Source organism: Panulirus ornatus, chromosome 51, assembly GCF_036320965.1.
Source record: "Panulirus ornatus isolate Po-2019 chromosome 51, ASM3632096v1, whole genome shotgun sequence".
Lineage (NCBI taxonomy): Eukaryota > Metazoa > Arthropoda > Malacostraca > Decapoda > Palinuridae > Panulirus > Panulirus ornatus.
In genome coordinates, this window is record NC_092274.1 from 5685353 (window position 1) to 5697761 (window position 12409).

The 12409-nt window shown below is 37.1% G+C and overlaps 1 protein-coding gene across 4 annotated transcripts; it reads left to right on the top strand.

Annotated features, from left to right (window-relative positions):
- Positions 1 to 1702: 1702 nt before the first annotated feature.
- LOC139764888 (NAD-dependent protein deacylase Sirt4-like) lies at positions 1703 to 11884 on the top strand. 4 transcript variants are annotated; one of them, XM_071691943.1, is made up of 7 exons: positions 1716 to 1858; positions 3007 to 3247; positions 3714 to 4113; positions 4562 to 4766; positions 7502 to 7644; positions 9054 to 9235; positions 11666 to 11884. In XM_071691943.1, the coding sequence occupies exons 3-7, from the start codon at positions 3853 to 3855 to the stop codon at positions 11796 to 11798; spliced, it is 924 nt and encodes a 307-aa protein (XP_071548044.1). In that variant the 5' UTR covers positions 1716 to 1858; positions 3007 to 3247; positions 3714 to 3852; the 3' UTR covers positions 11799 to 11884. The 4 variants fall into 4 exon arrangements, with proteins under 4 accessions (XP_071548042.1, XP_071548044.1, XP_071548043.1 ...); XM_071691942.1 differs by having other exon boundaries at positions 3007 to 3162; XM_071691941.1 differs by lacking the exon at positions 3007 to 3247 and having other exon boundaries at positions 1703 to 1858.
- The last annotated feature ends 525 nt before the right edge of the window (positions 11885 to 12409 follow it).

Consider the following 12409-nt stretch of genomic DNA (forward strand, 5'->3'; position numbering starts at 1 on the left):
ACTCTGCACAGTCACCATGATATCAAAGTCTTCAATTTGCTATGTAACATTATTTACAGTATGGATTAACGAAGGATAGTAAAGTGGTATGAGAGATGAGACGTATGGGAAGAAATGAGAAATATGGGTTAATTTTCCATCGCATTTATAGATAATGTTTATTTATTTCTAATGTCTGATTTAGATGCAAATTGGCTCGTTAAAAGGTGGTTTAGTAACCTACCCCAGCATGACAGTCATGCACAGCAGAGGCCAAATATTCTTTTCTTCCTAGCACTTAATGGCAAAAAATAGATTCTCACAAAGTGTACCTGATAGAATGAGAAATGTTGATATTAGGATAATAATTCCCCAGACCAAATTGTTAAGATGGAGTTCATATAGAGACAAAGGGAATAAGTTTTACTTATCAAGATTGGTATAATGGAAGCCAGCATCAATGCTTGAGTTAAGATGTTGACGGAACCTAGAATTTTACCTTCCATTTTCTCCCGACGATTTATGAATATGATTATTCCATTTCCATATTTTCATTTCTCTTCAACCTTGTGTTTCATGTCTAGTTCATATCTGAGAACATTAGTTCGTGATACAGAACAAGATCCTGTTAATAATGTGGCAAGTTTGCTGGCAACACTTCCAACTTCAAGATAATTTTATACTGGTTCTTGTAGGATCCTTTCCATGAAATATAATGACCTTGTTTTGTGACCACAAAGTAATCTCATCTTTGCCAGTCTTTGAACACAAACTTATGGAAGTTGTCCTACATATGAACTGTGCTTACTACGATTACATTCCTCCCAGATATTGACATACTGGTTTAATTTCGACATGTGTGTATCAGTATATGTTTCCTCCATCTTTTTTTTTTTTAATCAGGGGAGCAAATATACTCCAGGTAAATGGTCGTTCCCTCGTCCTCCTCCTAACTGCCCTGTTCATGTGATGCAGCACAGTGGAGATAATTGGCCAATGTGACATGTGTTGGCGTCTTTCATCCACTGGAGATGGAAAAGTCATGTGTGGGATAATGTGTTCCGCATTCGTAGGTTCCCTGCCAGGGACTGATACTTTCACTTGGCCAAGCCCGATTGACCTTAAATTGGGTCTGTCCATTACAACACAACATGCGAACATGCCATTGTCCATTTAAGTTTAATGAGGAACATGATAAGGGAACCTTTGGTGAGTATTTCAGGGAGGTTTATACCAAATTTTATATCCATCTATAAGTCATCTCTTGTCGAGGATGATTTTCGTGAGTGATATACAGTATTTATATTATTCGCTGAAGACGCTAATATAAGATGTTTGTACAAGAAGAATGTTGGGGTAATAACTTTTGTTCTTCCATACACATTTGTTCCACTTTGTTCTCCTTAATCATTACAGATCCTACACTGAAGAACATTTTCTATATATGATCATGGAATAAAGTCTTATCTAAAGAATTAATCCGAATCTAGAGAAAATAAAATATTAAAAGTATATTTGAAGTTAATATTCAAGGGAAAATGGGTTTACATTGCCCTAAAGTTTTTAAAGAGAGCTAAATCCTATTGCCAGTAGTTCCTACCAAGGCTGGGAATCTGGTACTAAATTTCATGTAAACTTTACAAATAAAGAAAGCAAACAATACTTTGATTATACGACGCCATGTTTATTTAAGGAAATGTTCACGATCTTTCAGCACAATATGACCTCAACAAGATTGTAAGGTCAAATCGTCATACATATGAGATGAATTACCTAACCTAACCTAACCTCATACTGAACTTAGGGATTGGTTATGTAGTTGTTGTCAACAACTGATTACAAACCTTTAGAAATACGGACGTACGGATGTAAAGTAATTGTAAGTAAATAAACTTAAAGTAAGGTGCACATGAAAGTTAGAAGAAGGCGAAAGGAATATGTTAACCAATATAGCAAATGTATATAGGAAGAGTAATGATATTTTCACCTCTTAACCGGAGTCCTAGACATATGTAGGTCAACAGCTTAAGGTAATTATCCACTTTATGAAGTAGTATGTACGATCATGAGGTAGACGCATTGGTAGAAGTAGTAGGTAGGAACATTAAGCAGGATCATTAGGTATGAGTAGTTAGATGGAGTAGATGGTAGGAACTTGATCTTGTATCCTCTGGAAACACTGCACTGCAGTTACCTTTTGCCATTGGCCTTTAAAGGCTAAGAAGCAGAACTGTGGCCAGCGCCTTGAGGGAGTTTCCAAAGGGAACGGTTGTCAGAGATATAGATAGATAGATTGGTAGATTAGTAGATACATGAGAAGCTTATGAGTGCTAGTGTATACATACATTGGTAGATTAGTAGATACATGAGAAGTTTATGAGTGCTAGTGTATACATACATTGGTAGATTAGTAGATACATGAGAAGCTTATGAGTGCTAGTGGATACATAGATTGGTAGATTAGTAGATACATGAGAAGCTTATGAGTGCTAGTGGATACATTTTTATGATTATTATCAATTTATGATGCTGTTTCCTCTCAGTTATAATGCTGTTTTTGCTCTTGCATTTTTTGAGCTATACTTGTTCATAAATGATTCATTTATGGTACTGTATACTTCAAATAGTAAATCTGATAACAGCGTCACCATTTCAGAAACTTCATAGAGATGTGAACTATTTTAACACTAGTGCATATACGCTTATGGCAATGGTCAATTTGTGATTCTGATTTTGGGCATATGATTTATTTTTTGAATGCATTTACATATAAGGGATTGACCTGTAATATTTAATACTCCAAATGATAAATCTTATGACATCATTATTATGAATCTAGTCTGTTGCGATTCATGGTGTTGTTGTGTGTGTAAATGATTGTGGTAGTTATCGACTTGTGATGCTGTTTTTGTTTTAGAATAAATTTATACCCATTTGTTTGTAAAGATTGTTTAATATTCTATATTCTCAAAATATCACTGTATATACCAAATTATCCTATTATGAACCGAAGTTTGTCGTTTGCAGTTAAGAATAGTTATTACTGATGTGAGGTGTCGGGAGAAGCAGGCCCACTGAACCTGAAACACATGCCAGGACAAGATACTATGTGGGAATTGTGAAGTGTAGGGAGTAGCAGTCCCACTGAACTCAAGACTCGTGCCAAGCTAATCTTTAGGAAAGGTTGGCATGTATTTCAGACCATAATACACAGCTGTAAACCCAGCAATGGATACCACAGACTAAGAAACGGATTATAGTGAATTTTGTAAGCTTCTGATGCCTATGTGCATCAAGTAAATGCCAGTGCAAATATTTTGGATGACATACATTTGAGTTATGTGTGTGTGAGTGTGTTGAATTGTTAATTGTGTTGCTAGAGGAAGGTATAATGCCAAGTGAGTGGATGGAGGCAAATGTTATTCCAGTCCTAAAGTAGTGAGACCAGTAGCCTAAGCTAATTTAGCTTAGACTTAGGAGATGTGCAATTGATGTCCCAACTTAGTAATCCCTTGGTTAATTTAGAATATGTTGTGATATGAAGGAATACAAGGTTGCCATATAAGTAGGTTGTACCTCAGGGGTTCTCTCCCTTAGTGTTCTTTGCACATTTTACCTCTTCTGTTATATGTGTTCGAAAATCTTTTTAAGATTATTGGCGTTAATTTGAATGTTCTAATTCTCTGCCCGAGATTTTTTCCTTTTGGAATTAAAATTCTATCGTACATTTCCAGGCAAGTGTGATGGTGCTGACTGAATTAGTTGTGGGCCAAATGAAAATACCAGTGATTACCTCTTGTTATTAGGTGTTGACTCTAATGACGTACAGATTTAGTATTGCAAAAAAATTGAACTTCATTTTGCCAAAATAAAATGTTGAGGAGACTAAAACTTCTGGTTGTGCTCCAACAACAAGGATTTATGAAAAGATGGTGTGCCCAGTACTTGTTTGTGCCAGAGCATAGACCTTGTCAGGATTTGGCATTGAATCGAATGCAAGATTTTATAGATAAAAGTAGGAAGTTATTCGTGCTAACTGGAGCAGGCATCTCAACGGAAAGTGGTATTCCAGACTATCGGTCAGAAAAAGTAGGTTTATATGCCACCAGCAGCAAAAGGCCAGTGCAATTTAAGGTAAGTTGTACTGTTGAAAGTGCCTGTCATTCTTGTAAATTAGTAAATTATATGCATCTAAAAAATTTTATATACCAAAACCCCACAGGAAAAATCCTTTAACAATTTAAGTTCCATTTTTCTTTTTTATCTTAGGGTAAAACTAGAAATAAAAGTATAGCAACACTTATGAATTTTCTCACCCATTAGCATGATGATGCACGTCATTTTTACAGGATACTTGTGGTGGAAGTATGAAGTGCGTATCATGCATTGTTCTTGAGTTATTAAGCTAAGAAAAACTGCAAAGAAATCAGTTTTCATAATTGATATACATGCTGTGTGGTCTCAACGTATCTTCTTGTCTCAGGATCCTCTTCTTTGGGACTCCTGTAGTGCTTTGTTGGATGAACCTGCCATAAGAGTATAGCATTTTTTGGTTCTGATTTTTTGTCTCTTTATTTTTTAGAGCTTCATGGAATCACCAAAAGTTCGTCAGAGCTACTGGGCAAGAAATTTCATAGGGTGGCCACGTTTCTCATCCTTCAAACCAAATATAGCTCACAGGACTTTAGCTGAATGGGAGAGAAAAGGAAAAGTTCAGTGTGTGGTGACACAAAATGTCGACCGGCTGCATCACAAGGCTGGAAACCACAATATTTATGAACTTCATGGTATGTCATGGATAACATATTGTTAAGAATTGAGAATTTTGGATATCACAGATATCAAGGTTGCGTTACTGGAGGTTAAGATTTTTGAAATATTCTAAATGACTCACCTTTTGTGACCTTTCAAAGAAGTAGTCTACTTATATATTTGTCCATCTATTAGACCTTTTCAGTTTGCTTGAGTCTTAAAGTAATTCAAATGTTTCTATCTTTCATACTTGATTTCCATTTTCCTCGTTGGTGAAGTAGTGTCAGGAACAGCTGAAGAAAGGCCAAATTCACTCATTCATTCTCTAGCTGTCATGTGCAGTGCACTGAAACCACAGCTCCCTGTTGACAACCAGGCTCCACAGACCTTTCCATGGTTTACTCGGCCACTTCACATGCCCTGGTTCAGTCAACTGACAGCACAGTGACCCCAGTATACCACATCATTCCAATTCACTTTCACCCTTCTGTATGTTCAGACCCCAATCACTCAAAATTGTTTTACTCCATCCATCTCCAATTTGGTCTCACCATTCTTATTCCCTCCACTTCTGCCACTTAAATCCTCTTTATTAACCTTTCCTCACTCATTCTCTCCAGATGTCCAAGCTATTTCAGTACACCTTCTTCAGCTCTCTCAGCCACACTCTTTTTCATTACCATGCTTCTCTCTTATCCTTTTATTTCTTGCTATATCAAACCACCTCACACCACATATTGTCTTCAAACATTGTATTTCCAACACATCCACCCTCCTCCACACATTTTCATCTGTACCCCATGCTTCACATCCATATTATATTGTTGGGACTACTATACCTTCAAACATACTTATTTTTTCCCTTCCACACATTCTTAAGTATTCCCAGAACCTTTGCCCCTCCACCCACCGTATGACACACTTCTGCTTCCATTCTCTGCCATGGCCACTTCCAGATACCTAAAACACTTCACTTTCTCCAATATTTCTCCATTAAGACTTGCACCCCAACTAAGGTAACCGTCCATTAACCCTGCTTAATTTGATAACCTCTTTTCACACACTTCCAGACACTGTCACCAACTTTTGCTGTTTCTCACTCGAAACATCCACCAGTGCTGTGTTATCAGTGAACAGCTGATTGAATAATCCTTCATGCCTTTTCATGAATTATAGAAAAGGGGTGTGTGCAAACCCTCAAAGTGATTGTTAGAACATTTTTATTTAGTTGGATGTTTCTTGCTGAGGATGATTGTTATTTAGAATGTTCCATAAAAACACTCATAATAGCACATATCACATGACTTTACTTTAGCAGGTATTCTGCCAGTTCCTTATACCAAGTTTTGTTGTGTGTCACGCCCTCCTATTTTCTTTTTTTTGCATGTGTGCAATTTACTGTCCCCCAGTATACAGGAGGGTGAGTCGCACAGAATCCTATCTATATATCCTATCCATACCTATATCATTGTACATTTCTTCCATGATGATACATTGTAAATGTGTCTTTTCTTTATATTAAAGAGACTTAAGAAGATATACTGTATCAAGGTAATGAAAAAAGTTTATTGGTGTCATTGAGTAAGAGGTTCGGATCTGAAAGATCAGAATATTCAAGGCAAGAATGGAAGATATTTATTAGTGGTCAGGAATAGGGGAGGTTAAATCAGATTTAAAGGAAACTATACAGTACCTAGTTTCATACCTGTCCCATGGAAGATATCATTAGTTTGATGGCCCCATGCCTCTCCCATAGGAGGTGGTGTAGGATTTGTAGTCTTGTGACTGTCCCATGGGAGGGAATGTAGGGTCATTATCCCTCTTCTCTTTCCCATGGGAAGGACTGTTGGGTTTACATTATTCCTGTCCCATGGGAGTATCTATAAGATTTAGTTCCCTGCCCGTCCCATGGGAAGGACTGAAAGAATTTTGGTCTCCTGCTTTTCCCATAGGAGGGACTTCAGGTCTCTAGCTCTTACCTTTCCCATGAGTTATGTACTAGGGAATTATGAAGTTTCGAGTCCCCTGCTTGATCCATAGGAAACAACAAGGACCAGCCTTCATTTATTCAGTAATTTATGCACTAGGGAATTATGAAGTTTCGAGTCCCCTGCTTGATCCATAGGAAACAACAAGGAACAGCCTTCATTTATTCAATAATTTATATGAGTATATTAAATGTTGGAACTGTATGTTACCACCTTATAAAACAGGTTGTGAAAATTTCTCTCATATCTAGCATAAGGTGGAAAGATTGTAATAGTCTGATGCCTGTTAATCTGGTGTATAGTTTATTCAGACTGGCTAGTGGCAGCAATTTTTGTCTCATCCATTTGTTGAATGTAAGAATGACTCATACATTGCTCAGTTTAGTTTGATCTGATGATCAATTTCAGCATGCATCATGGTCATACATAATCCAAATAAGGAAAAATCTTAGTGTAGTACTAAAATGTGTTTCGTGAAGATCATTTGGCTAAGGAAAGCCTCTTTATGACACTTAATGCCTGAGGGCTGGTTTGATAAATACACTGCTGTTCTTTGGATGATGGCAGTTTTACCTGTAAGTTATGCATCATGAAAATGTAAGAAACAAGTAGTTTTATAAGTGGAAAGTCCGTTTTTTACTTTAAGACACTGAGTATCGGTTCAGGATGTGGATGAGTGATATTACAGGCTATATGTCCATGTTCTGCCCTGTGGAATTGACATCATAGTTAATGATGATAGATAGATAGATATATCTTGAAAGCGTCTATTTTGCCAACAGGAACAGCATTCAATGTGAAGTGTATGTGTTGCGGCCAGATGGTGGCCCGTCACAACTTTCAGACCAGACTGAGAGAAAGCAATCAGCACATGTTGGCACATTCATTGGAAATACGACCTGATGGAGATGTTGAGCTCTCTCAGGTAATTTCTTTGTTTGTCTGTTGTTTAACATTCCAGTCTGATTATCTGTCTATTTGTCTACAGAGGGTACCTGCTGTAAATTGCTACTCCACATCATTTTTCTCGTAATTCATCAGTTTATTTGGGAAATTAATTATTATCTATCAAATAGTTTTGCATTAGCATTGCTTTCCAGTAGAAATAGAGAGGATCTATGTAACCTAAACCTCCATGTCAGCTGGGTGAGAGTGCTCTCTTTAGTATGCCATGATTTTATGAAGCATCTTTGCCAGTGACTTCCTCCTGCCCATTTTGTGAGCAATGAGGTGCTTATACATTGCAGGTGCTCTGTGCTCCAGTGTACTGTATGTGTTATACCTTGTAATCTTAAGACCATGAGCAGAAAATCTGGTGCCAGTGGAAAGTGTTCTAGTGTTTGTAAGAGGCAGCTTTGTAGTTTTACTTTCCATGTGAAAGAATAGAGCAAAAAGCCAGGTGAAGATTTTCCCCTCTAAGGCTCTGTCATGTTTTTGGGTTTTTGGTGCTACCTTGCTTATGCGGGAAATGATGAACATCTATGAGAAAAAAGATGTGTGTGTGTGTGTGTATGTATACTTCTTTCTTACTTATTTGCCCCCACCACTAGCTAGACTATGTAATACTTCACAAGCTGCTGCATTGCATGATTAATGTGTGACTGATGGCAACTCAAAGATGAACTGTTTGATAACTGTTTCTATTCTTACACCTCAAACACTCTACACCCTCATGTTTTTCCTTATAGATATGACCAGGCACATTTTAAAAGATAGGTTTTCACTTCCTGCATAATTCACAAATACTTTCCCTTGTCTGTTCTTTTTCCCTTTTATTAACCTTTCTACATTTAGCCTGGAGTCTCCAACATCAAAAAAAAAGAAAATAAAAAATTCACTTGAAGCTAATTTTCCATGAATCCTATCCCATTTCCTTCACAACTCAATACCATCTTGTTATTCCAACATTTACTTTGATCACTATTTTTAATGTCCAGGGTCCTCTTCTACAAAACTTTTTGTATACTTGTTAATCAACATCTTGATTGTCTGTGTTACTGACATCTTTATCATAGATGTATCTTAACCAATATTCATCAAACTAATTTCATAGCCACACCAGCTTCCAAAATTCTTAAGCATGTATTTTGTACGTGGCTATTGAAAAGGATGTATTTGGTGACAAAAATGTTTGAGAAAAACTACGTTTTCTTCTGCTCTAATGAGGATCTAAGTATGAATATTTTGAAGATTTAGGTATGTATATTTTGATGAGGATATAGGTGTGCATATTTTGATGATGAAGGTATGAATAATTTGATGAGGATTTAGATGTGTATATTTTGATGAGGATCTATGTATGTATATTTTATATTTTTTCAACACTTTTTACAGGAGGAAGTAAATAATTTTCATGTGCCATCTTGTGAGAAGTGTGGAGGCTTCATGAAACCTGATATAGTGTTCTTTGGTGATAATGTGCCAAGACATCGTGTAGAAAGTGTTCGAGAGGAGTTGGCCACCTGTGATGGCATGTTAGTGATTGGATCTTCGTTGTATGTGTATTCTGGTTACAGGTATGTTTTGATGGAATATCTTTCCATTACTTTTAGGAATACTTATATGTCATCTTATAAGCTTTTTTTTACTCTAAATTATATAAGTAAACTCTTCTCTGTCTCTTCTAGCTTTATGATAGATTTTTCAATCTTAAATTGCAGTTTTTTCCCATCTTCAGCAATATTTGACACAAGCGTTACCCAAATGGTAACCTTTCGGGTAAGGCTTGTTTACCAATGGCGTCCTAGCTATATCTCTTCCTTGTGTATCAACTGATTCTTCTATATCTCTTTCTTGTATATCCCCCAATGATGTCATCATTACACGAAAGTGCGCATGGGAACTGATCAGCATTTACTAAATCACGTGCACTAGTGTGATCTCTTGCAATATATATACCTCGCGCACATGAGGGGGAGGGGGTTGTTATTTCATGTGTGGCGGGGTGGCGATGGGAATGAATAAAGGCAGACTATGAATTATGTACATTAGTATATATGTATATGTCTGTGTGTGTATATATATGTATACGTTGAGATATATAGGTATGTATATGTGCGTGTGTGCACGTGTATGTATATACATGTGTATGTGGGTGGGTTGGGCCATTTCATTCGTCTGTTTCCTTGCGCTACCTCGCTAACGCGGGAGACAGCGACAAAGCAAAATAAAATAAAATAATATAATGTTCAGGCTCCGATTGCTCAAAATCTTTTTCACTCCATCCTTCCACCTCCAATTTGGTCTCCTGCTTCTTGTTCCTTTTGCCTCTGACACATATATCCTCTTTGTCTACCTTTCCTCACTCATTCTCTCCATATGTCCAAACCATTTCAACAAACCCTCTTCTGCTTTCTCGGCCACTCTCTCTTTATTTCCACACATCTCTCTTACCATTCCATTACATACTTGATGAAACCACTTCATCACATATTGTCTTCAAACATTTCATTTCCAACACATCCGCCCTCCTCTGTACAACCTTATCTATAACCCATGCCTCATAACCATATAACATTGTTGGAACTACTAAACCTTCAAACATGCCCATTTTTGCTCTCCGTCATGTCGCTGCTCAAAAAGTTTTGGATTTTGGAGCTTTTCGGATTTCAGATTTTCAAATTAGGGATGTTCAACTTATACTTTTATTTCCTCACAAGTACTTTTGCCAATTCCTGTCCACTTAAACACTTGTACCATCATGACAGAGTCTGTGAGATCTATAGCCCCAAGTCCCCGGCATAATGGGGTGCTTAGAGTCTCCGGGTTTCTGCCCAACTCTTTTGCCAGTGAGACGGAGGGTTCTGGCAGTATTAATACCAGCCCCTCTCGTAACCTTTTCCATGGTGTTAGACTTTTCTTTTTTTATTCACTATACCAACATTTGTGGTCTCTCTAGTTTCCTATCCTCAGTTGAACACCATCTGTCTAGTACTTCTCCTAACATCTTACTTCTTTCTGAGACACAGTTGTCTAATGATGTTCTCACTAGTCCCATTTTCACATCCAACTGAAACCTCCACTCATGATTCTGGTTCAGAGGTGGTGTTTGTGTTTACCCCAACATCAGCACACCTGTTGCATGCCTCAAATACACTGAGTCTTCAAACTTTAATGTTATTTGGCTCAAAGTCTGTCTCCCTACTTCCACACTTTTCTTCTGTTTTGCCTATTGCTTTCCAGATTCTACAAATTTCATATCCTTCTTCAACTATCTAAACTCTGTGAGTGTGATATCCTCTCACCCGCAAGCGAGATCCTCTACCATGGGGATTTCAAAGACTGAATTGGAAATGGAAAGATGGAGTGAATAACATTTTGAGTGCTTGGGGCCTGAAAATGCAGGAGGGTGCAAGGCTCATGTGTAGGATACAATGAAGTGAAGTGATGTGATATACAGGAGGCAAAGTAGTCAGTGGATTAAACCAAGGCATGTGAAGCAGCAGGGGAAAATCACAGAAAGTGTGGGGCATGGTTGTGGATAGGAGGCTGTAGGTTTGGTGCATTACACAAAACAGGTAGAGAATAGATGTGAGCAATTAAGTCCTTTTATTTTTTTTGTCTATTTCTGGTGCTAACTTGCCAATGTTGGTAATGGTGAACAAGTATGAAAGAAAAGGAGCATTTCTGAGATGTCCTTTATAGTACAAATGGCATCGAGGGTGTATAATGCCAGATTTACTGTAAGAAAGATGAAAATGCACGACTCATTTGTTCATTGGGATGCGAGTAAATGTACTACCTTTAAAATGTTGTTGGGTGTATGTGGAAAGAAGAGATTTAAGAGAGCAGAGAATCCAAGGAATTTTTTTTTTTTTAAATGCTCCAGTCATGGACAAAAGTCCTCATCATGGCCAGGCTTTGAAATATAGAGGTTTAATAAAACTGAGAAAGAAGAGATTTGGAAAAGCATTTACGAATTCAAGAGTGAGTTTTTCTTTTGACAGATTTATTCTTCAGGCAGCAGAGTCTGGGATAAGGATCTGCGCAATAAATATTGGGCTGACACGTGCTGAGAAACATTTTTTTCTTCGTGTTGGTGCTCGCTGTGGAGAAGTTCTACCTCAGATTATCGTTTGATACAAGTTAAGTACTTTAATATATTCTTAGGATGGATATATATATATATATATATATATATATATATATATATATATATATATATATATATATATATATATACAATTAATTGGTCTGTTATCTTCACACTTTGTTATATGTTATTTCCTTTATTTAAATCCGAGTACAAAATGTCTAATAAATATCATAAATTTGAAGTGACTTTGAGTGTGTGCCCTTTACAACACGCATCTTTCATACAGATAGCTTTGGTCAGTTGTTGCATATATTTCAGTCCGTTGACAGCATGTTGACCCCAGTATACCACATTGTTCCAATTCATTCTATTCCCTACACGCCCCTCACCCTCCTGTATGTTCAGGTCCTGATTGCTCAAAATCTTTTTCACTCCTTCTTTCTATCTCCAATTTAGTTGCCAACATTTCACTAAAAGCAAGAATGTATGGATTTAATGACCCTTATTTTACTGACAGACTAAGAACGCTGTGAATTTAATGACCCACATTTCACTAACAGCAAGAACTCTAGATTTAATGACCCAATTTTCATTAACACAGGAAGACCGATAGGGACTTAATGACCTACATGTCACTAACACAGAAAGAAAACTA

What these genes read in the sequence shown, in the direction of transcription:
- LOC139764888 (XM_071691941.1), top strand. Translation starts at nt 3,853, where the DNA reads ATGTTGAGGAGACTAAAACTTCTGGTTGTGCTCCAACAACAAGGATTT. An exon ending in AAAGGCCAGTGCAATTTAAG is followed by an intron (nt 4,114 to 4,561) that starts GTAAGTTGTACT and finishes TTTATTTTTTAG; the next exon opens with AGCTTCATGGAATCACCAAA. An exon ending in TATGTGTATTCTGGTTACAG is followed by an intron (nt 9,236 to 11,665) that starts GTATGTTTTGAT and finishes TTCTTTTGACAG; the next exon opens with ATTTATTCTTCAGGCAGCAG.